This window comes from Pseudopodoces humilis, chromosome 5 (assembly GCF_049639895.1).
Source record: "Pseudopodoces humilis isolate 2021_Gansu_Grassland_sample_001 chromosome 5, ASM4963989v1, whole genome shotgun sequence".
Taxonomy (NCBI): Eukaryota; Metazoa; Chordata; class Aves; order Passeriformes; family Paridae; genus Pseudopodoces; species Pseudopodoces humilis.
In genome coordinates, this window is record NC_142204.1 from 24,913,182 (window position 1) to 24,938,115 (window position 24,934).

At 47.1% G+C, this 24,934-nt stretch overlaps 1 protein-coding gene across 2 annotated transcripts in view; it reads left to right on the forward strand.

Annotated features, from left to right (window-relative positions):
• Positions 1-24,934, forward strand: part of ZC3H7B (zinc finger CCCH-type containing 7B) — a 48,022-nt gene that overhangs the window by 17,456 nt on the left and 5,632 nt on the right. For both annotated transcript variants that reach the window (XM_014256654.2, XM_088054817.1), the window contains exons 9-21: positions 2,986-3,245; positions 4,696-5,044; positions 6,007-6,065; positions 6,977-7,139; positions 7,214-7,375; positions 8,240-8,445; positions 9,921-10,021; positions 10,715-10,896; positions 14,457-14,542; positions 19,926-20,059; positions 21,609-21,714; positions 22,758-22,866; positions 24,486-24,619. In XM_014256654.2, coding sequence (XP_014112129.1) covers positions 2,986-3,245; positions 4,696-5,044; positions 6,007-6,065; positions 6,977-7,139; positions 7,214-7,375; positions 8,240-8,445; positions 9,921-10,021; positions 10,715-10,896; positions 14,457-14,542; positions 19,926-20,059; positions 21,609-21,714; positions 22,758-22,866; positions 24,486-24,619 — 2,051 coding nt within the window. The remainder of the gene's footprint in view (positions 1-2,985; positions 3,246-4,695; positions 5,045-6,006; positions 6,066-6,976; positions 7,140-7,213; positions 7,376-8,239; positions 8,446-9,920; positions 10,022-10,714; positions 10,897-14,456; positions 14,543-19,925; positions 20,060-21,608; positions 21,715-22,757; positions 22,867-24,485; positions 24,620-24,934) is intronic.

The following is a 24,934-nucleotide window of genomic DNA, read 5'->3' on the forward strand; positions in this document are numbered from 1 at the left end:
GAGTGGTGTACCACGAGGATGGCTGTGGGTGCTGGGTACCCTGAGAGTTTCAGATTCAAAGATTTCTTTAGCAAGGGTTTTTGTGGTTGTTGTTTTATTTTAAGATGCAGACTCTTGAAGCCCTTTCCTCCATGTTTTGCTTGAAGTCATCTGATTAACTCAGCCAGTGCTGCAGAGAGACCATGGCTCAGATCTGGCTCAGTATGGCCATTGGCCAGCTAATGCACCAGGGAACCACTGGTGTTCTGGAGAACAGAGCTAGAAATAGTGCTTATAAAAGCTGTGTACTTCCCCCTTGGGGACAGGCAGGTGTATGGCCAGAGAAGTCACCAGCTGTGGGGGCTTGGTATGGGAGACTTGGTTCATGGGGATGTATGGACAAGCCCCTCGTTGACCTCATAATGATATGTGGGGCTGAGTGTGATGGCAGGGTCAGAAATCAGCAGGTGTGGGTCTGCCTGTGAGCTACTCATCGAAGAAAGCTGTTTTATTCTTTTAAGATGGAGCAAATGTTAGGGGAATGCAGAGGATGCATGAGCATTCTGTAAGGAGAATATGTGAGATGTGGGTATCACAGCTGGTCAGTGAGGTCAGCAGATCTGGTGTCCTGAGGAAAGCAGGAATAGGAAAGGAGAGATAGGAAAAGAGATTGGACAGAGTGGGAGGAGTGGCTGAAGGAATGACAGGGTTTGGGTGGTCAGGGCAGAGAAGAGTGGACATCTTCCCTCTTCCACTTACAAGTAGTGGAGCCTGTTGGTGCCTGCTCTTTTCCTTGCCCTTCACATGCACTGAGCTCTCGGTTATTGTCTGCCTTTTGGTCATGCATTCAGTGTTTCCAGGTTTGGGGCCTCTTAGGGTGTGTGAGGGCCTCTGTTCTTTGCTTCCCAGTCTGAGTGGAAAATGCAGGGCCTCATTCATTCCTCAGAGAAGGCCTGAACTGCTGGATCCTTTGGGGCCCTGTCATTGTGCACCCTTTTGCTCCCTGCTGCATGTGTCCCCATCCCTTCCGGCATGTTCTGAACTTCTTGTTGGCCTCTGTAGGGATCTTGTCAGTACTCCAGATTTAAACATCTGAAAAATGGGAAGGCACAAGCCATCCCTTTGTACTGCAGGGAATCTGGCCAAGCTTCCAGCCATGAGAAAAGCTGGAGAGCTGGCTCCCTGGCGGATGGGGGTTCTGCACCAAAGGGAGATGAGAGAAATCATTGCAAAGGGGGCATGGGGTTGGAGCCAAGGCAGATTGGTGGGCCAGCTGCAAAACTACTACTGATGCACAGCCTTCCTTTGAGTCGCTGCCTGTAGGAAATGCATTCAGCTGCAGCACCAAAATCCTGTGTTGGATCCCATAAGGTACACCATGTGGTTCCCTTCAGTGGCATGCTTGAGGACATGGAGACATGGACACTACCCCTGCTTTCCTTTCCCAGCACTTTCCTGCTTTTGTCATGGCTCAGCCTCCAGTGCCTTGCACAGTGACCTTTGCTGTGGTCCATCCACGTGGACCATTCACAACAAATACTGGAGGAAAGGTTGCAGGGGTTGGAGCTGTGCTCCTGGTGGGGTTAGAGATAAGGGGGCATGCCTGTGTTTGTCATCATGCCTGTTGTTTTGTTGAGGACTTGGGGGTTTACTGGAACTGCTAATTTGCTGAGCTCTCTAAGAAGGCACCAGCACATTCCTGGGCCAGCAAAAGAGCAGTTTGCAGCCAGTAACAGAGCGTACTCACCCAGTCCCTGATGCAGGGGGATGGCCAAGTTCTCGTGGGGGCTGAGTGAACAAATCTGGTACAGACAGGATGCAGCATTTCTTGCTGGATCAAGTTTTATATCTCTGAAGCTTGTCTAGTTTCTTTCCCAATTTTATCAGTCTTTCTAATAAAAGCTATTGTCTCTCCTTCCAAACTTTGCCTTGCTTTTATAGCCTTAGTCTGTTGCAGTTACAGTGCAGCTAATGGGATGTGGATGGAGAAGGTAGCATCTTTGTCTTATTTCTTTTCTTTTATTCCAGGACATCTGCACAGGGGCAGAATTAAGGTAGTTTGGGTGCTTGGTTTGAGAACTGCAAATGTAACACTGCATTTTCCAAATTTCTAACATTTGAACTTTTTTTTTAACACTTAATTTTTTTGAGAATAAAATGCTCTTCTGTGAAGAATATGTGCTTGCAACCTTAACTTCACTTAACAGAGGTTTATATTGCATGATGGGAATATCTTACTACTTCAGTAATGTACTGGAGAGGGGAAGAAACCTTAAGGAAAACCACCGCCTCTTTCCTGGCTTGACCCTGCCTCTCACGAGTTCCCAAGGGCACGTTTGCTGATCAGGTATTGAGGGGAGAAATGGATAGCAACCTCCCACTTTTGGACATCAGGAAGGATTCAGGAGCAGGGAATTTACTTGGCTAAAGACAACTAAAGCTTGAGTGAGTCTGATGGGGATTTTTGGGACAGATTGTTAGCACAGCCTGATCTGACCACTCAATCTCTGACTCTCCTCCCAACAGGGCCTTGTGATTTTTATCTTCTTCTGTTTAGGATGCCTGGGTTTTTAGAGAGGGTGTGCAAGTAAGCAAGCTTTCAGCTGGGATATCAAAGCTCCATGAAGTAAAGAAGGCAGTGACCTCTGCCAAATGCATTAGTGAGGAACATTAAAGAAAATACCAGGTGGTGGGTTATAGAGAAATTGTATTATGTGCCCCTTTAGTCCTGGCCACAGTGAATTCAGTAACTGCTCAGCCACAGGTTTTTTGTTGTTCCTGGTTGCTGTACATGCTTGCCAAATCTTGACAGTCAGACTGGGCACTGGCCTTTAGAATGTATTTCAGCTACTGGTGAGCCTTAGAGCCTCTCCTCTCAGAAAAATTGGCATACTTGGTTTTTGTGATTTGATGGAGCTGCACAATATTGGTTTTACCATGTTGTGCTCTATTTGCCTCCTGCAAGAGGCTCTCCTGGTGACTGGCTCTGTTTCTCTCTCATCACAGACTGCTCTATGGACCTGCAGTGCCTCCCAGCTCCTGTGGCCACCTCCATCCCTGTGAATGAGGGGATGGCCCCTTTGCCCTCTGACTCAGATGCAAAGGGCTTGCCCACCTCACTTCCTGCTGCCAGCTTGCTCCCGTCTCCAGACTGTGTACCCTTGCCAGTGCCTGAGAACACGGAGGACTTCACAGATGGGGACATCATTGGGGAAGAGCTAGACTCCCTCCTGGATTCCCTTGCTGAAGGGTCACCATACCCTCTAGTAAGATAGGCACTGTGTGGGTCTGCTGTTTCTTTGTTCCAAATAGGTCCTTGGAGGTCCTTGGAGGATGAGGATGTGCATGCTGCCTCTCGTTCTCTTCCTGTCATTCTGTCATTCTTTTCTCCTATCTCTTCCTCTGGCAAAACTCACTTGTTCCTTCCTTTATTTCTGCTGCTGTGAGTATGTAGAGTCCTTCTCCAAGCCTGCTTTGCTGTGTGCAGCTTCAGAGAGATGCCTCTCAAAATACACCCAAGGTAGCCCTCCCCTGACGTTTCCTTCCATCTGGCCTCTCAGGTCTGTGCAGTTGAAGCAAGTCTGAGAGTAGAAATTAGTGTGGTGAAGCAGGAATGATGGATATATTTTATACAGTGGGCATGCTCTAATCTCCTTGTATTTTGTGCAGGTTGCACTCAGACTAAGCTTGTTGAACAGGTCTGGGAGCTGCATAGACAATCTGTACTCATATTTATGTTGGATTTTAGTTGCCAGTGTTGCTTATGTTAGCCACCTTGGGTCTGGAGGCAGTGTAGTGATTTTCATATTGGAAAAGCCCTGATGAGAGGCACCATGGGTCATGATCATTACCCTGGCCTTTGCACTGTGTGTACTTGTCTGCCTTGTTTCTCGACCTGAGCTGGTTTAAGTGCCCAGCGCAGGACACTGCCTTGCAGACTGATGAACTCAATCCAACACCTCCTCAGGGATCCTGGTCCAGACTGTTTGCAGTACAGAAAAACTGGAAGGTCTGTGGGAAGTCTGGAGGTGGATTGAGCTGCCTTTTGCTCCAGCTAGTACAACACGCCCTTCATTGGGAGCCTGTTGCTCTGTTGTCATGGTTTGGCCTCAGTCAGCAGCTAACTGCTCACTCACTTTCTTCCTGCCCCTTCCCCAGTGAGAATAATTGAAAAAACCCCAAACTTGTGGCTTAAGGTAACAGTTTAATAATTGAAACAAAATAAAATACAATATTAACAACAACAATAATAATAGAAAAAGAGAGAGGGAGGAATAAAACCCAAGAGAAGCAAGTGATGCACAGTACAATTGCTCACCACTTGATAACCAATGCCCAGCCTTCCTTGAGCAGCAGTTGGTGACCCTGACCAGATTCTCCCAGTTTGTATCCCAGACATGACATTCTATGGTATGGAATATCCCCTTGGCTTGTTCAGGTCAGCTGTCCTTGCCATGCTGTCCCCCATCTTCTTGTGCACCTGCTTGCTGGCAGAGCATGGGAAATGGAAAGTCCTTGACTTAGAGTAAGCACAACTTAGCAATAGCCAAAACATCAGTGTGTTATCAACAGTATTCTCATGCTAAATCCAAAACACAGTGCTGTACCAGCTACTAAGAAAATTAACTCTGTGCTGGCCAAAACCAGGACATCCCTTTTTAGTCTTTGCTCCTCAATACTAATTCTCTATTTATCCTCCTTCCTGCTCCCCTGAAGTCTCTGGTCCAGGGCACCATTCCTACCAACCTGCCAACAGAGATGCCCCAGTTGATTCCTGTGTTTCCGGGAGGAACTCCACTGCTGCCTCCAGTTGTGACAGCCAGCATTCCTGTCTCCACCCCTCTGCCACCTGCCTCCTTTGGCCTGGTAATGGATCCCACCAAGCAGCTCTCCTCCTCCTCTGTTCTGGATGCCTTCGAGGCCCCACAAGGAGGAAGTGGCGGCTCCACTTTAGATTCGCTGGATTCCCTGGATCTGCTTCCATACACAGATACACGGCTTGATGCCCTGGACTCCTTTGGGACAAGCAGGGGGTCACTGGATACCTTGGACTCCTTTACCATTGGTAAGTGCGGGTAGGTAGGGGTGATATGGTTTCGTGTTGCCTTAGCTGTGAATGCATGCCAAAATTATTTCCTTCAATGCTGAGGATGTCTGTCTTGTAGCTTTCTCTGCTGGTGTATATAACAGGAATATAAATGTAGAAGAGAGCAGGGAATTGTCTTGAACAGAGTAACTGATTATGTTTTGCTCAAAGGTAATGAGAAAAGCTGTAGGTTATGTAATCCTAGATAACCAGCATGGAGTGAAATCTAAAGAGGAGAAAGGAACACAGAGGTATATAATGATGAGAGATGAGATTTAAACATTGCTGGGTGTCCAGAACACCTCCCTTGGCATAATTTGCTGGACTATAGCATGACTCCTCCACCTTCCTCCTCAATGACTCTTTGACATCTTGCACAAAGTGAGCAGAGTGGTGATGACTGTTTTAGATGATACAGGACCTTGTTGTGCTGGGTATAATGGTAGAGGCCAAGGTGGGTGTTTCCCATCTCTGGATTCAGGGCAATGAGTGTCCTCTTGAATGGGGTTCTGAACTCTCATGGCACAAGGAGAAGATGGATGGTGGGCAAAGACTAAGTGCCCTCCTGTTCAGGAGGGAAGTGGGCTTCTTCTTGGTTAACTTATTCCCAGTATTGCAGTGTATTCACAGCAAAAGTATTTTGAGAACAGCAGAGATTGGCCAGTCAGCACTTGAACACTCACATTCACCTCAGCTTTGGGTTGCCATTTTAGAAATGTCAGTTCTCAGCAGCATAGAATCGGGTTCAGTAGGATTTCTGGGACAAGAAGTCTTTCCTGGAGTTTTTCCGAGTCTAGACAGATGCTTTGGAAAGTATTAAAACATTGTGAAATAAATAAAGCAAATTAGTTTAATTAGATGTTGTTTTTCCTTTTGTGAGTAGCACTGCTTCTGAGACTGAAATGATTGTTTTTGTTTTGTGGGGTTCTTCTTTCACCCAGAAGAAACTAGCTCTCAGGAACTGCGACACGCACCTGGCAGCCAAAAGCCAGCCCCAGCGGTGAGTGAGCTACTGCCCCATGCTGACATCCCGGGGTGCTCTGGAGCCAAGGTAGTAGTGGTGTTGGTAGTGGTCACTTGGGTCATGTAGTTAATTTGGGCCCCTCTTCTTACCCTGCCCTGCTGAGTGTTGCCTCTCATGTTGTGGCAAGGCAGGTAAAGGTTCCCACAGAGTCAGTAGGAAGACATTTGTTCCATCTTTGTTTTTATGCATAACTCCATATTGCCAAGGTAAGCATGGTTGTGACCAAGGTTGGAGGGTCAGCAGGGGATCATGGAGGCCAGGGTCCCACTGTATGTGGCAGCCACATAATGCTCAAGGATGGGGCAGAGTCAGCCAAGTTTGACTTCAGGCTACTGAAGTTCTTTGCTGCTCTCTGTCCCTGTCAGGAGGTTTCTCCAGATGTTCTGCCTCTGTTCTATGTCTCCAGTCTTGGAAAAAATGGGGAGGATTAGTTAGCTTGGAACAAAAGTTATTCTTGAGTTCCTCTTAGCTGCTGGCCCTGTTAACATCAATGTGAATATCCCTGAAGATTGACTGATAAGCAGTTTGGGTTTTTTCTTAGGTTGGGATATGGTTGATTTAAAAATCTTTCATTGCAGAGTAGATTGTGATGGAAGGAATGGGAAGGAGTGAGGAGGGCATTTTGTTTTGTGGCTCGTGATAGGAAACTGAGGTCTCTTACCAGTAAGAAAGAGGCCTATCTTAGAAGTGAAAACACCACAGTGTTCATTCTCCTTGGAAAAGTTGCATGCATCTCTTCTGGAAATGTCATTTCAGATGTGAACATTTTGATGAGAGAGGAAATGAGACAGGTTTTGAGAGACTGGAGCGGGGCAAGGGGTTAGAGAGGTTTCTTGCCCATGTGGCTGCAGAGCTGAACAGAGAGATGTGTGTGTGTTTTCACTCAGGTCAGCCTTGGTGGAGTGAGTCACCCAGCTGCACCCAAGGCCACCGAGCACCTGCTGTCCCAGCCAGAACCAGTAATGCCCAACACGGCTCTGCTGGTGAAGAACCCCTTGGCGTCTACTCATGTTTTCAAACAAGCCTGTCATATCTGCTACCCCAAAACAGGTGATGTATTTGCTCTGCTGGCACAGACTAGGAATTTGCTTTCCCCCGGCTGATGGGGTTATTCTCTCTGGCAGGGCCCAAGGCTGGCGATTACACCTATCGGGAAGGCTTGGAGCACAAGTGCAAGCGGGACATCCTGCTGGGCAGGCTAAAGAACTCAGAAGACAAGACCTGGAAGAGGATCCGTCCTCGCCCAACCAAAACCAACTTTGTAGGATCCTATTATCTGTGCAAAGGTGATCTGTGGCAGTTGGTCGCTGGGAAGGGGCTGTGCCAGGGGAGACTGGGAGGGAAATTCTGTTTGATATTGCCTACTGGCTGTGGGGGTCTTCTGTTCCATCAGTAGGATGGCTGTACAGTTCATGGACTGGATGGCTCAGTACAGTAAAGGGCAATGAGCTACCATGTTGTGGAGAGCAGGCAGCTTCTAAAGTGGTAGAGCAGAAGAGTTCCAAAGGCTTAGTGAGCTGCTGCACACAGTCGAGCACTCAGAGCTGTTCTGCTGACATGGGCTTTACTGAGAACCTGCCTCCTGTACATGTGCTCACATTAGTCCCACTCAACCCAACTGCCCCATGGCAGGGCTGTGGTTCTGCCTAGGGAAAAACATTTTCTGCTTGCTCCTTTGCTCCAGCCCATCCCACAGTACCCACAGACAGTGTGACCAGACTGGTATCCCGAGGCAGTGTCATTACAAAGTACTTAATGAGGTGGGGAGTTTGTAAGAGCCAAGCTAAAATGGTTTCTTACTGCTGGGCCTATGGGAGAACTTAATCTGTATTGGCTTTAGAAGGGGTTAGTTAAGTCATGATCTGTCCCTGGCCAGGCACTGAATTAAAGCTGGCCTCTAGTTTTGAGATGGTTTTCTCCATAGCAGCTTAACTGGAGATTGTCACCATTCAGTAGTTTGCATTAACTCCTGAATGTATTGATATAGGTGAACTTGGGAGGAGATATCTTTTCCTTTTTCTTTTAGCTCTCAATTTTTTTGCTTTCAGTTCCGTGTGAGGCATGGGCAGTGGGAGAAGACAAGAGAGAGTTTAGTTTCTGACTGGGCCGCCCTGCCTGTGTGGTGGTGTGTGCTCTTTGTTGCTTTGTAGATATGCTTAACAAGCAGGACTGTAAGTACGGGGATAACTGCACCTTCGCGTACCACCAGGAAGAGATCGACGTGTGGACGGAGGAGAGGAAGGGGACCCTCAACCGTGACCTCCTCTTTGACCCACTAGGTGGGATCAAGCAGAGCAGCCTCACAATTGCCAAGCTCCTCAAGGAACATCAGGGCATCTTCACCTTCCTCTGTGAGGTACAGAACTGGTGGGAGGGCACAGGCATCCACCATCTCTTCATATGTGTCTGGGCCACTGATCTGTTGGTAGTTGCCACCACGAAAATATGGTGGGATGACTGGAGTCAAAACTGGAGTGCTTACAACAGATGTCTGTAAACTCTTCAGGAAGGACAGGTGAGGAAGGAGAGGGAGTGGGGGAGCCCTGTGTGTTAGGGAGTGTTTTGACTGTCTAGAGTTTAACAGTGATGATGATGATAGAGTTGAGTGGTTATGGGTAGGAATTAGGGGAAGGCCGACAAGATGGGAGTCTTGTTACAGACCACCCAACCAGGGTGAAGAGGCAGACAAAATAATTCATAGGCAGATGGGATAAGTTTTGTAATTGTTGACCCTTTTTCTTGTGGGGGACTTCAACTTAGCAGATGTCTGCTTTAAGTACAACACAGCAGGGAGGAAACAGTCCAGGAGGTTCCTGGAGTGTGTGGAAGATAACTCCTGAGACAGCTGGTGAGGGAAACAGCTAGGGAAGGCATCCACTGGATCTGTTTGTGAACAGAGAAGGACTGGTGGGTGATAAAATGGTTGGAAGCCATCCTGGGCTCAGCAATCATGCAATGGCAGAGTTTTCAGTTCTTGGAGAAATAAGGAGAGGGGTCAGCAGAACTGCCACCTTGCCACTTCACCTTCTGAAGGGCAGACTTTAGTCTCCTTAGGAGCCTGGCTGACAAAGTAACTTGGGAGGCAGTCCTGAAGGGAAAAGGAGTCCAGGAATGTTGCACATCCTTCAAGAAAGAAATCTTAAAGGTGCAGGAGCAGGCCACCTGTAACACTGTGTGTCCCAGCCAGTGCCCTGCTCCCAGAAGGACAGTGAGCATTGTATGCACATGTGCAGGAGAAAGGAGTATTTTTCTTCCTTAGCCCTGCAGCTGAACCAGGTGCTCAAAGCCTCATGAGATCACCTGTCTCTTCCTCCATCTTGACATGTTGCTTTGAATTGTAATTTAGCCCCAGTTACTTTAGAAATCAGAATTCCATAATGCAATAAATTCCCACTTGATGTCTATGCAGAGCTACTGAGTCGGTCAGTTGAGAATTGCCTCATATCATCTTAATGCTCTGCAGCACAGAGTTCCCTATGTTGGCAGTGCATGTAAAGGGACGTGTGTTCTTTGCTGTGAAGTGGCTATTCTTTTATTTCTCCCTTGTTCTTGTTCTGTTGGGAAAGAATATGTGGCTCTGACCAAAATTTTTCCAGCCACAATGGAAAATACTGTTGAGAATAAGCCAAAAAATGTTGTCCAGAAGCTTTTCCAGAGATTGACTTGCTTTATTTTAAAGCTCTGCCACAAAGTTTTCACCAGACTTGTTTCTAACTTTGAACATTAGAATAGGCTGGCTCTGGTTCTTCTTCTTCTTCTTCCTCTAAGCGAAGTCGCTCTAGTTCACTGCTCTCTAAGATTTTCCCAGTACGCTAATTCTTCTCTTCTCAGATTTGCTTTGACAGCAAACCCCGGATTATCAGCAAAGGGACCAAGGACACACCATCTGTCTGCTCCAACCTTTCTGCAAAACACAGTTTCCATGACAACAAGTGAGTGAACAATTTTTTCTCCTGATGGGAGCCATCTCGCATAAGTCCAGCCAGTTTTACTCCAGGGCTCTGGTCTCTTTCTTCCTTTCCTCCCTACGGGTTCCAATCATAGGACAGCTCAAATCATAATAAATAGCACTATGGGCTTCACCCTGCATGTTTGCACCTGGTGCTGAGGGATTTCAGGCATCAGTAAAGCCCTTTGGAGTCAGTCTGTTAAGTTTTCCATTGACTTAATTTGCCTTTCAGTTTGGCCTTTACAAAAAGGTCAAAACAAAGATCCTCTAGCTCAGGATCCTGCCTCTGACTGTCTGGTAGTGAATGTTTAGGAGAACAGGTATAACAAACATGTCAAGTACATAGCCATACAATTTCTTCTGGTTCCTGGGAACCTCAGATGTGGGGAGATGCTGAACCTGTCATACCAACTCAGGGGAGTTGGTATCTTTGCTGCATTTTTTGAAATGTGTCTGATCTCTGAACTTAGAGCATCACCCATGTGCTGAGAGTAAGAATAACTACCCAGGCTTGATAGGGCAGGAGGGCAGGGGTTTGCTTTTCCCAGAGGGAACCTGTCTCTTCTGGAGTCAATTTGCATGTGTCCTTTTGCCTGCCCAGTCAAATGTCTGGATGTCATATGTAAGAAGGAGGTAGAGAGGGTTTGATCCTCTGGTGCTTTGTATTTTTCTGCAGGTGTCTGGTCCACATTGTGCGTTCCACCTCCCTGAAATATTCCAAGATCCGTCAGTTCCAGGAGCACTTCCAGTTTGACGTGTGTCGACATGAGGTGCGTTACGGCTGCCTGCGTGAGGACAGCTGCCACTTTGCTCACAGTTTCATTGAGCTCAAGGTCTGGCTGCTGCAGCAATATTCAGGTGAGTGTGACTTGGCTGGTATTTTGTATACCTGAATTTCTTCCAGTGTGTAACCAGGACCAGTTGAGAGGGGAAGAAGGTGATTTGGGAGTACTGAGAAGGTGTCACTCACTTGTGCATAGTACTTACTCTGCCTCCTCAGGGTCACAAAAAATAGGACCAAGGTCTTCTGTGAGGTGATTTGGCCCTTGTCCATTTACAGGAACAGGGTTGTTATGATTTTGAGACCAGAAGGCCTTTCCCTTGGGACCAGATGAATAAATTAAAATAATAATTAGGTAGAGCTCAATCCCAAGAAGTGTTTTGTGCTTAGATCTTGTGCAAATAGCAGTTGGACCCCAGAGTGAACATGTCTTGCAGTGAGAATGGCAGCATGCAGAGGTGACAAAGTAGTTGGTTATCTAGAGAAGGCTGTGGATCTCCAGTTTCTCAAAACCAATTCACCAACAGCAGGAAATTGCAAGATGTTTGGTGTTTCCCAAAAAGCCTTTGATGACATGCCTCAGAAGAGGGTTTTACAGAGATTATACTCAGGGAAATCATGTGGTGACACTGCCACATCTGGCACTTCCAGTTCTGTCTCTTTGTCTCTGATATATTGGAGTTTTTCTCTGGCTGCTGTCCTGTTGGCTGTGTAGATGCCAGTCCACCTGCAGTGCTACCTACATGTTTTTTCACCACAGGATCTCATTTAGTGCACCACCCAGCCTGGTAATGGGAGTACTTCAGAGAGGAAACACATTATGGATGTTTCTCACCATTCTTTGATGTCATAATTGATGTCCAGTGCAGTCCTTTGCCGTGGGTTCAGCTCATGAGGGACAGTGAGGAACAAATAGCATATTGTGGCAAATGCCATCTTTAATCTTTCCGTTTGCCTTCATTTAATTGTGGCCTCAGGAAATTAAAAAAATTACAGCTTGGAGTTTCTAAGATAGCACATTGCCTGTGAGCCATGGGCTGCCACTGCCCTGCATGCTTGTGATACTGCTCATTGTACTCTGGGTACTCTGATATTCAAGTGCCTTGCTTTTCTTCCCCATACCATGGTTGGTTTATTTTTGTTGTTTTGGTCTGATTTTGTTATTTGAAAGGTTTCTTTGCTCCCTTCTTCCTTCCCTCTGTGTTCCTTTCTCTTCATCCTGCAGAAGAAATAAACTGATTTTTTTCTTCTTGCCTTCTTTACATGAAGAAATGATTTCAAATGATTTTTCAAGCATGCAGAGCTGATCATCAAGCCTTGTGCCTACTTCCACCTTTTCCAACAATAGGAGAGATATTATCTTGTGGGTTTTTTTTTCTGCAGGGCTCTATATATGAGCCTGCTTTCCTTGAGAGTTTGCCTCTCCCAGGTGTAGTGCCTTCATTATGGAAACTGAAATTAAAGGTAGTTGTTGCCATTCTCTGGGAATGCTTTAGCTTTGGAGCAGGAAGTTTCATTTGGGCATTATTTTCTCAGCAAGAACAGGAGGAAGGCAGCTTACATTTGAAACACTTCACAGCTATTTGAGCATTTACAGAGCTTTTGGCTTTGTTCATGGGAATAAAGGATTGTATTAGTGGAGTAAAGGTTCCCAAGATCTGAGAATTGGACAGGCAGGACTATTTTCTTGTTCACTGTGGCTTTTCACAGACATCTCTTGCTATCTTCTTCCACTAGTGGTGATAACAGACTCTTTGTCTTCACTAATGATGTTGCAAAAGATGCTGAAATATTAAAAGTAATCAACACATAGGCCTTTTGGTTCCCAGCTCATTTCTTTGTGACGGTTCATGCTTTGAAAAGCTGATAGATTGGAAACCATCCTTTCCCATTTGGGAGGGTTTTTCTTTCCCAATCACCACATTTCTAGACTGTATTGTTGAAATAGTTCAGAATTCTGGAACTGGAAGAAGGTAGTCACAAGAACTACGTTTGAAATTCAGTCATGAATTTTGAAATTTCACATTTGAAATACAGACAAAACCTGTATATGCTTCTCCCTTTGGTTCTGCACCCCAAGGATCGCAGGTGTGTGGAATGGAGAAGGTGGGAGCCGCTTCAGCCCTTTCCCTGCCATGTTCAGTGCAGCATGTTAACTTTTTGTTGTGATTTTCCTAGCTTTCCAGAGCTTTTGTCTGTAAAATACAAATCATCATTGTGTCCAACCCTGGAATACTTGGACATGGGAGAGGGAATTGCAGTTTTTCTGACTCTACACCATTTCTTCTGGAATTAATGGTTAAGAGGTAGAATATTCACCAACAGCTCTGATCTGTGAGCAGTACCAGTTATGCAGTAGCTGCCATTTTAAAGACCTGAGCAAATGTTCTTGAAGAACGGTGAAGTTTTCTGAGTGCTTTTCATCCTGTTCAAGCCCTGTGCAAATGGCAGCAGTGTTGCCTGATGAGGACATGAACAGCCAAAATCAGACAGGAAAACTGAGGTCAGGAATGCTGTGATTTACCCAAGGTACACACAGCCTAAGCTGATATGAAAACTTTGGTGGCCCTTAAGTTCTGGAACGTGCTGTCTCCCAGATCAAAGATTGTGTTTATGTAATACTCCTGGGGAACACCTCACTTCAGTAATAAAAGGCATCAGCAAAGCAATCAAATTTGCAATGTCTGTGTCCTGGGGATACTGCATCAAGACCATCCTCAGAACCCTCCTTGTTGCAATCAGCTGCCTGTGCAAGATACTTGCTTCAGTTTGTTTTGGCATCTGTCTTGGCTTTTTAGAGCACTTAATAACTTGAATACCCATCTAGCTGGCTGGTGCTAACAGAGGCTGTTCCCTCACCACTTGAGCTGGTCAGGAGCTAATTCCTTAGATAAGGTCTGACCAATCCTTTTTCTTGTTGTCTGATGTTGTATTTCCGATATCTGAGACCTTTCAGGTTTTTCCTTGCTGGTTATCTACTAGCAGCTGTTCCTTGGTTGGTTTTGCACTGCTGGTCTTTTCTTGCTGCCTTGGTTGTGCTTGGTGTCTATGTGTGTTGAATTTCAAATTTTCTCTGCCTATTGATTGATGGGGAGCCCTCTCAACTTGAAGGTGTAACAGGCTAATTAATCCCAGCAGGTAATAGGTGAGACTTCTGGGGTCTTGGAGATGCTAGATGTCTCAGTGGGTATCTGTGATCTTCCAAGCTAGAAGCAAAAACTCCAAATATAGTAGATCAATGGTAACAAAGCATTGCCTTTAGGATCTTGGTAGAATCTGTTGATACAGAGTTGGGGTCAGCCTTGGTCAAGTTCTTGACCCTTATGAAGAATTATTGGCTTGGAAGCAGTGTCTGGGTCCTTTGCAGACTGCCTAAGCAGAAGGCCAGGTCTGAACAAGCCCAGGATACCGAACTCTTCTCCTTTTGTTTGACTTGTGTAGAGTGGAGCTTCCATAGCAAGGCATTAGACATGTTCTGTGGTGAGTTCTGTCACAACTTAGTCCTGACATTACCAGGAGCTGGGAGCTGTCAGCTACTCAGGGGTTACTTACCCCAAACTAAAAAGTCTTATAACCCCTCCCTCTCTTCTCTTGGCCAAGGGAGTGTAGCTCAGTTCTGTCTCCTTTTTGCTCCCAGGAATGACCCACGAAGATATCGTGCAGGAGTCTAAGAAGTACTGGCAACAGATGGAGGCACATGCCAGCAAACCAGCCAACAGCGTGGTAAGTAAGGTCCACCTAGGGCTTGGAGCCAGATTTTGCTCCCAACAGTTCCAGCCCTTTCTCTCTTTTCCTCCCACTATTGTACCTGACAGGTGCCAGGCGGAGCAGGCTGGCCATTGAGGTGGAGGAGAGCTGAGAGCTTTCCTGCTTGCAGTGCTGGTGTTGAGCTTTGTGCCTTATTTTGCAGTGTTATTATCTGCTCTGTTTCCCTGCTAGGGTGAAGCCTCCAGGTCACTGAGGGCAGCACACACAAGAATGGTGTTTCCTGTGACACCTTGCTGGTGATACTGGGAGATATTGGGGCAGTCGCCACACAGTGGGGACCAAATGTGTCCTGCTGCCCTTTAGTGGCCAAGGGACGGTAGAGCAGTTTGAAGGACTTCTGAGGAATGACTCATGACCTACAGAACTGATCTAAACACAAGAGTGGGTGGAACTGGCAGCCCAGGTGCTGTTGAGGCTGACAGAGACCTTAGTGGTGCTTTACCAGGAGGAGACTGGGAGATTTGCCTTTTCTTTACTACCAGTCTTTCAGTGTGGAGGGCTGCACCCTCCAGCACTTCCAAGAGCATACCAGGGTAGTGTGAGAGGGGTTACAAGCAAAGGGTTCTTCCTTTGTTTACTTTCCTGTGTCTTGTTGGCTATGGGCAGTGCTGTCGTATCCTTTTTTTTTTTTTAACCCCAGAGGGGATTTCTGTACTGTAGGAGCAGAGCCCACCCCATGAGGACAATTCACAGCCCAGTCCTGAGGTTGAACTAAAGCAGTTTTTGCCATTAGAACAGGAGAATGGTTGGGAAAGTGGTGTAAATCCTTTTTGTTCCCACTTGGCAACTTTCTTTAACCTTGGTGGACCTGAACTTGCCATCCCTTGGCCTGTGCCTTAGTGTCCAAGCAAGAGTGTTTCACCTTTGTGTGGGATCTGTCACCCTGGAGCTTCCTCTGCAGAGACCAGTGCTGAGTACAGTCTGTGAGCACCCTGTGGAAGAGGTGTTTTTTGGGCGAGAAATGTGAGTCACTCATGCGATGTTTAGCCGCTGGTTTTTGTCTTGGTTGTGTGCCAACAAAAGTGTTCCGAAGGCTGTAGGGCACTGATGGTGGGGAAGCATCAGTGGAAAGGTCTGATGGGCATAGTTTAGCCTAACAGAAAAGATGTAGGTGACTGCACTGACACTTGCAGTGGGTTCTGTGTCCAACTATGCACTGGTTATGCTGTATGAGATGGATTCATCTTTGAGGGGATGCTCAGTTCTAAACCTGTGCAGCTGTTGTGGTCTGAAATGGTTGGAAGAGAAGAATGGCAAGCAGCAGTCCAGGATAACCAAGGTCTCTAGTTCCCAGAACTATCTGATTTGCTTAAGGAATACGTTCTAGCCTCTCAGGAAGCTGAGCAGGACAAGTTTCTACATCCTGTATTATATGCAAAGTGGATGATCTGAATGGTCCCTGCAACCAGAGCTGGTTGTGATTTCTTCTGCCTTGTGTGAGGACAGAGGCAGTGGCCTGCATCTCCACATGGGAGGAAACTAAATGTGATTTTGCAGCAGTTTGTGACAGCAGTTGGATTTATATCAGCAATCCCTGCTCCATATGTGCTTTGCCCCAAGAGCACAGTCCAGAGATTGGTTCTGTCCTGCTTGCTGTGAATTTACCTGCATTTTCAAGAAAGCTCGGTCTTACCATTCTCTGTGTATAATGAGGGGATTAAAAAAAAGGTTAATGGACAGCTGTTTTCCTGTAAGCCTTGTGGCTTCAAATTCACCTTTGTCTGGAGGTGCTGCTGCTGGAAGAATAAGCTGTACAACAGGCATGGTCAGAGCATGTCCTCTGAAGCACATGGGATCTGGATGCTAAGTGAGGGTTCCATTTCTGGCTGCTGGGGCTTGCAGGGGGCAGAGGATCAGGAAATTAAATGCTAAAGCCTGCTACATCAGGGGATGGGCAGAGAGCTACAGTTTCTGGACCCTATGGGCAGTGCTGGGGCTAGTGACCAGTGGCAAAGTCTGCCTGTGCCCCACAGATGCCTGTCACAGAGCTGGACTGCACCCACCACCCTTCCAGGGTGCAGAGGCAAAGCAGCAGTCATATTGGTACAGTGAGAAAGTGCCTACCAGCAGCACCACCAGCCATCTGTAAGGATTGGCAGCCTGGCATTGGCACTGGCACTGTGCAGGGGGACAGTCAAGTCAGTCAGATGCATGTGTTTGCAGTAGCACACCATGGCTTTGGCAACAGCAGAGAGGGCTGTACTTTGGGATGAGACTCTGGCTTGCTGCCGAAGACCCTGCGGGCAGGACTAGCTATCTGTTGAGAGATGTTTACTTTTGCCATTGTTTTCTCCTGTCCAAGCAGGCTAACGTGACTCAGAGTTTTCTCAGTGTCCCTCCAGCTTTCAAAATTGGCTGCCTGGCAAAGACAACTTCCCAGGAGTGCTGTAAAAACAGACCCCTCCTTCCCACCATCCCGTGTGATCCACTCTCACTCCAGGTCCCTTTGGTCAGCGGAAGCAAAGTTGCTCTGGGGGATTTTGCTGCACTTTTTGTTCAGCTGCCAGCTGGACTTAGCACCTGGGGCTGCCCAGTTGTGGAGAAAAGAGGCAGACAGCAAGCAGGGGCCCAGTAGCTGTGACAGTGAAAGTCAGGAGGCTTAGCAAGAAATGAAAAATGAAGATACACTGCTTGCCAGTGTACACTTGGTCCCACAAATTTGGCCTCACAGAAGCTTCTGTAGGAGTAAACCCAGTGGCCACAGATTGAAGAGCCAGTCAGCAGGAGGGGCTGCTGTAGGGAGCTGGGTGCCCTCCCATTGCATCCCTGCAAATAGAGGGGTTGTAGCCCTCATTTTTTCTGTTTTTCAAGAGCAGTTTTGTTTTTATTCCCTTAGCCAGCACCAGAACCCCCATGAAAGCTGACCCCAGAATTATCAATTTAAGCATGGAGAAGGAAAAATGTCTCCATTAAGGAGTACTTACACCTAAGTACTGCTCACTCAGGTGGCTGAGTAACCTGGGCTCCTCATATAGTCCCCTGAGGCATGTGGCTCCTCCAGAGAACATTTCAGTATTGCTGAGAGGAGTTCCTGAAGCTGGGAGACATAAGTGGCCATGTGCAGGGTCTGTTGCTTTCTGCAGAGCCTGAAGTGGAGAGCTGTCGTGCCAGAGACTTATATTTATTTGGTTGCCATGGTGCATAGCTAGCACTATATTGTCTGGCTTCATAGCAAGGGGTGGTGCCATAGCCCACGGCACTTTTGCCTAGCTTCGTCTGCTAGAACCTCATGTGATATAATTTCCACGCTGTTGGGTATCAGCAGCCTGCCAGGTATGTGTCTTGCCTTTACAAATACAGTCATGTAGCATTAACAGCAGCCACTTTGATTTTTTGCTTGGCTCCTAATCCCCTGGGAAGCATGCATGCCCACTGGTTTGACCAGCAGTTTGCATGACTCAGATGAAGAAATGCACGGGGCTTCTTTTGGTTAAGAATCTGCGGAAAAAGCAGCCCAGATTACCACAACTACCTGAGACATATTTTCTTTCTCTCTGATCTCTTGTCCCTTTTGGAGACAGTGTTTAGTTTTGCTGGGTCAGAAGGTTTGAGCAAAGCTTCCTGTCTGTGCTGAGAGATATGTCACCAGGAGGATAGCATGGGATTGACAAAAGGCAATACACCAGCAGTGCCATTTTGTTAGCATGGGCCTATAGGTTTGATAGGTCAGTAGTGAGCTGTAGTGGAATTTCCTTTGGAGACCAAGTGGAGATTAAAGCTACTGTTCAAAGGCCACATAGCTGAAAGGGAGGCACTTTATTGCCTTCCATGGTAGTCTAGATCTCAACTCTGCTCATCCCACAGCCAGCTACTTTGATGAGTTCTTGGTGGTCACCAACACAGGTGACATCTGACAGCTGTCATCACAGCAAGTGATAAACAAGTCATGTGCTGGGAGCCACCAGAAGGGTCATTCTCACAGACAAGTAGGCCAGAATCGCTTCTGTTTTTCAAAAGAGATGCTGGTTCTCTCAGAGGGTCCTTTTGCAGGGACATCAGAGAACTGATGGCTTCATGTAGGCAGCACAGGCAAGGTTAGCTCCCCAGTCAGATTTTCACAGTGACGGAACCCTTTATATGTCACCTCTGGTTCTCCAAAAGACTAGGTCTGGAGAATGCAGAGTGTTAGTTGATAGCTGATGTGGCATCTCCTGGGAAATGCTTCGATTCTGTGTTGTCTGTACTTGCTGTTTTCCCTTCACCAAGGGATGCAGCCAGGATCCATGCTGTTGCTAATCAGTTGCTGGCAGAAACCTGCTCTTCAGGGACACGACTTGCATGTCTGGTTATTGTGAGATGCTCGGGGTTAAAGTCAAGGCATGGTAGGTGGGACAGGCTGCTGATGTGGCTGACAGTCAGAGAATTGCTTTGCTGGTGCGTGACCTTTGTGCTTCATGGCCAGCTCGATGACCAGGGTGTTCTCTTGTACTCTCACATATTCCTGTGCCCAGGGCCACTGGCATCCAGTCAGGTTTGTTTTTCAGTTTGGAAATGAACTGGAGACACCAGCCTCATCTTCTTCCAGCGGTGATATAGAATGCAAACAGTTTTCCAGATATTTTCTCAGAAAACATGAGGCAGCAGTGATATGAGATTGGGTCCCTTTTTCCTATCTTCACAATCTGTCAGTCATAATCCCAAACCAGTTTTCTCAGGTGGGATGGGGGCAATAATAAGTGGAATGGCTGAGAAGATATGAAATATGTGCATTATACCTCTGTCCAGAGACTATGATTTAACTGCTTGGGAAACCCAGTACAGAGGAACTGTGAGAGATGGAAACCTGCCCAGAAAAGGCTTGAAAGGATATCAACAAGAGGACCCAGCTCTGACTTCATTGTGTCAAATGTTAGGTGCGACATGAGGTTCTTGGTCCAAAAGCAGGAGTTTTGGGTCCTGCATTGTGATATGGTCCCACTTCCTCCCAAGGGGGCTCTCTCTGTGTGACCAAGAGCTCTCCACAGGTGGAGTGGGACATGGATTGCCCTCCCCACAGGGAAGTGGGGCTTAAGCTCTGGGGCAGGTCTCACAGAGCTTGTCTGTATGCAGATACACACTGCAGAGGTTTCATAGCCAGGCCTGGTCAGTGCTGGAAGCTGCCAGGCTGTCTGTACTTTTGGCCAGATGTCAAAGCCCAGGAAATCATGCTGAAGCAAGCAGTGGTTTTGCTCTTGTGCGGTATCTCATCGGGCCACCAGCTAACACTGGCAAAGGAGAGCTGATTTAATCTGGCTTGTAGCTGGCACACAGGCATGTGGGGAACTGCCAGCATCTCTGTGGCAGGTTTGGGGGCTGCATTTTGCCTCTGTTCACTTGAGGCTGTGGTTCTTTTCCCCAGGCTTCTCCCCGGACTCCCACGTCAAGCACCTTTGACCTCCAGATGAAATTTGTGTGTGGCCAGTGCTGGAGGAACGGGCAGCTGGTGGAGCCAGATAAAGACCTCAAGTACTGTAGTGCCAAAGCCCCCCACTGGTGAGCAATTCAACCTTCTCATTCCTCTACCCCTCTTCAAGGGCAGGAATTTTTCATCCTACCTTCTCCAGGGCTTCATTTGGCATCTTTGGAAGAGGCTGTAAGGTTTCCTAGCAGCCTCTCATTGCTCAGGGTGTTCATCACTATAGCAGGCATTGCAGATAGCTGTTTTCCAGTTTCCTTCTCTCTTTACTGTGTGTATTTGCTGCCAGCATCATGCAGACTGTTACTCCTGGCACAGGCAGTCCAGCTCCCACAATTCCCTTTTCTCCCAGTTCCTATCATTTCTTCTTACCAAGAGTACAAAGAGCGTTCTTCTCTGCAGTGTTTATACTCCTAGCTGTTTGCATATGTATGTCAGGTCACAATTAACAATGATTCAAGATATTCTGCTTCCTTTTAAATTAGTTTCCCTTGGCTCTTTCATTGCTTTGGTTGCTCCTCTGTGATGCATGTCATGTCTGTTTGCACCTCTTGACTCCTTGGGGCCCATGAGAATGGTGTGATAGAAGCATTGAATCATAGAACAGTTTGGACTGGGAGAGACCTTTAAAGGTCATCTAATCCAGCCATCCTGCAATGAGCAGGCACATCTTCAACTAGATCAGGTTGCTCAGCCTGACCTTGAATGTTTCCAGTGATGGGGCATCTACCACCTCTCTGGATTGTGCCAGTGTTTCAATACCCTCATCATAAAAAATTCCTTCCTTATATCTTGTCTGAATCTACCCTCTTTTAGTTTCAAGACACTACTCCTTGTCACAACACTACAGGCCCTACTAAAAAACTTTGTCTCCATCTGTCTTACAAGTCCCCTAGAAGAGAAATACTGGCTGGGAAGTCATGGGTCATGGAAACTGTGGCCTGTCTCACCCAAGCAACCTGCAGGGATAGGATGGAAGGGTTTATAGAACCTCTCTTCCCATAACACAAGCCACAAAGGCATAGCCCAGCTTCCTCTTGTAAATGTAAGACTTCTGTTGAAGAAGAGACAGAGGCAGAAGTTTCTGGAGGAAGTAAGCAGGTGAGATTGCTTTCGGGGATGGGAAAAATAATACCTCTTTGTGCAGCTGCTGAATTGAGCTGGGGTTTTTGCTCAGGGTATCTCCTGGTGATCCCTTGCTGGAGCTGCAGGAGGATAAGTCTTGGCACTGTTCATAAGGCAGTGCTTGTAATGACTTGCATTTCTATTGCACCTTTCAAGCAGAAAATATTCCCAAGTGTTTTTCATGGATCTGATTGCACAAGAATTGGCTGTGTCAAAGGGTGGAATGCAGCTGTTTAATAATCCGTGGTGATGCCATGTGAGATTTGGGGAAGATTTTTGGGGCTTATTGAAAAGAGGAACCCCAGGAAATAAGTAATATGTACACAAGAAGTCCTCCTAAAACAGTCTTCTTGTGGCTTCTCCATCACAGATGTGCATGTCTAGGAACTGCCAGATAGTGCAGGGACAAACTGGACAGGAGGGCCTGCTCATCTCTCAGTATTTAAGGGTCTCTGTTCTGCTCTTCCTTATGCCTCTTTTGATTTATTCTCTCTTCTTCAGTTGGACAAAGGAACGCCGTGTCCTGCTGGTGATGTCCAAAGCTAAGAAGAAGTGGGTGTCAGTCCGACCACTGCCTTCCATCCGTAATTTCCCACAGCAATATGATGTAAGTCCCATGCCTGGCACAGCCAGGTGCCACATCCCTCTCCCTTCCACCACGGTGCAGTGCTTTGAGGGCTGCTCCCTTGAAGACCTGTCAGGGGGGCAAGCACATGCTGGCTGAGATGGGAGGTAAGGCCAGACTGATGGCCAGCAAAAAGATGGAGCAGAAGAAGGAGCAGCACCCATTTAAATCACTCTACACACAAATGTGAGTTTCCAGTGCTGCTAAGGTGTAACAAGAACTGTTAAAGAATCTCTGCTGGCACAGGGTTGGGGAATGAAATTTAAGACTCCCCTTAGGTCAGCGTTTCTCAATGTGGGTGAGAGGCGAGATGCTTAGGAGAAGCCTATCCCTTCCTTCACTGTGACTGTGCTGCTTTGGATTATGAAACTTGCTCACAATGGGTTTTGAAAGCAAAACTAAGATCTCAGCTAAAAACCATGTGCTGTGAGGAAAATTACAGATATCCAGCCTCCAACACCAGGCCCAAATGTAGTGATAGAGAGTTTCTTTCTCCCTCTCCTTTTCTTTTTCCCTGAAAGGAGAAAACTCCTTCCCCTACCCTATGGTAGGTCCTGCTTTTTGTGCCAGGACGGGGAAAGGAGATGATTAGTAAATAGGATGTTTAGAAAGCATCTCATTTTCTCTGGCAATGATGTTGTTGGTAGCTGTGTGTGCACCACTGTGGTCTAAGGAATCTCTGAGACCTCTCTTCACCCACTCAGGGATGTCTGGAGAATGAGTCACCTTTGGGGACCAGCAGCTTGATCACCAGCAGACATTATTGGGTCAATCCAGAATTCTCCCTGCTGTTGCCCTGTACCTGCTCCCAGTCACCTATGGAAATGGCAACAGCTGGTGAACTGACTGTATGTTTATGTCATCAGGAGACTGAGGAGAAGAATCATGAGTTAATGATATATAAAGTGTCCTGTTTGCAACCTCTCCTGTGCAATTTAATGTCCCAGCTGGTTATCAAACCCACTTTCCCCTCTAGCAAGGACTGATTGTAGAGATGCTAAATTTTTCTCTCTGTCTTTTAACAGTTGTGTATCCATGCACAGAATGGCAGGAAATGCCAGTATGTAGGCAACTGCTCTTTTGCCCACAGCCCTGAGGAGAGAGACATGTGGACCTTCATGAAGGAAAATAAAAGTGAGTGGGCGAAATGTGAGCCAAAGAGTTTGGGGAGAGGGAAGAAGTCATTTGGGCATCTGGAGGGTCTGTTAAGACATATTCTTGACAACAGAGATGGAGCTGGACAAGGCTGCTGCCTTGAGTTTAGGTGGGATTATGGGTCAGGTCTGTCTACAGCTGCTCTTTTCTTAAATGTGCATGTATCTCTTGAGCCCCTTGCTGTGGGACTGGTGCACAATAGTTTTATGTCTTACATTGCTTCACTGCTGCCCTCCCTTTCTGCATCACTTTGAATCCACCCTCTCCTGCCCCTACAGTTGCCTGTAATGTCCCAGGCTTGGTTCTGTGTGGAGCTCTGCCAAAGCACCAGTCCTGGCCTGTAGCTGCTTCTGTATCTTTCTTGTCTGTCTTCTATCTGCCTTGGCTATCTTACTAATATCTGCTCATATCTTTTGGTCCTGGGCTGTGGCACTCCCTGCTCATGGCATTGTATTCAAAGGGGTGGAGTTAAGATTCTGAATGAGAACATCGTTGGGTGGTGCCCTTGTGGAGGAACTTATCTGTACTTAATTCTGCGGGCTTATGTTTTGGGCAATAGTTGGGGGGCTGCCCATATCCTGGACAGAAATCCTTGTTTATTCAGATCAACAGGAAGCTGGGGAAAAAAGGGCCAGTTGTCCAGGTGCTCACCTACCTCAGTTGGAGCTGCTGGAAAGCCTGAAGGATTTCAGGCCTGCCCTGAGTTTTTTTGATTCATATGGTTCTGTGGAGGGTCTTTCTCTCTGCTGAGCCGAACTGTTATTTGTTGTAGTTGAAAGCATATCATTGCTGGGGCCTTTAAATCACATCATACCTATCTGGGTGTGTTAGCTCAAGCACAAAGGTGAATCTTCAAAGGACAGTGTGATCTCAGTTTGGAGGAATTTGCATTCATTATCCCCAGTTGCCTCAAGATCCTCAATTACCCATTTAGCAAGGAGTAAATCACTAATGCATCACACTTAGAGCATCATATTGATGTCTGCAAACATTTATGTTTCCATAGCTTCTCACAGGAGCTGATCTTGCAGCAGATGTCTAGTTAAAGCTTCCACCTCAATTTTGCCTTCCCAGGAGTATGCTGAGTGACTTTTAAATCAAACACCATGTGATACATTTCAGTTCTCTGGGCAGGTTTTGAACTTGGAGCAAGCTATCATTAGGTCTTCCTCCCCTCTGCAGTGCCTCCTGTGGCCAGCTTGCTTAGGGGCTCTCCTCCCTCTCTAGTGCTGAGGGCGAAGCTTGGGCTTAGAGGGAAGAGATGGATCTGAAATCAGGCCTGTTGGAGAATTATCTTGTGGGGTGATCCAAGGAGATCTTGCGGCACTTTGCCACCTTTCTGAAAAGTTTGTGTGGCTGTTGTCACAGTTGCCCCTTGACTGATAGAAGACACCCCCCATGCCAGGTGGTGTGGTGTGAATTTGGCTCCTCTCCCCAGGGATCTTATCTGAGGAGGTGACAGGGGGCACAGGCCTTCAGTCTGGTGCTGCTGCACATGCAAGGGGAGGGAAGGGCTTCCCCCACATTTGTCCTTTTCTCATAGCTTGTGCACTGTGTGGGAGGTTGTCTGAGTGGCTTCATGTGTCGCCTTTGTGCAGTACTAGATATGCAGCAGACCTATGACATGTGGCTAAAGAAACACAATCCTGGGAAGCCTGGAGAGGGAACACCACTCACCTCGCGAGAAGGGGAGAAACAGATCCAGATGCCCACTGACTATGCGGACATCATGGTAATAAGCTGATCTCTTGTCCCTCATTCTTCCTCCTCCTCCTCCTTCTCCTCAGTGCTGCCAGCCTGCCTCTCTCCCGTGCTCCAGGTGTGGCTCGCAGGGACTGCATTCTTCTAGTGGAATAGAACCTGTATTAACGTAGGTTAAATGGACAGCTTGGAGCAGCACAATAGGGGAAGCATAGTTGAAGTGGGAAGAGATCGACCTGGGGTCAGCAGGGCTCTACAATGGCTTTTCTGTTAATCCTCACTCATTAGAGTCTACCTTAGGTTCCCTTTTGCGTGGGCTCAGCCTCTCTCCAGGCCTCCTGCCTGC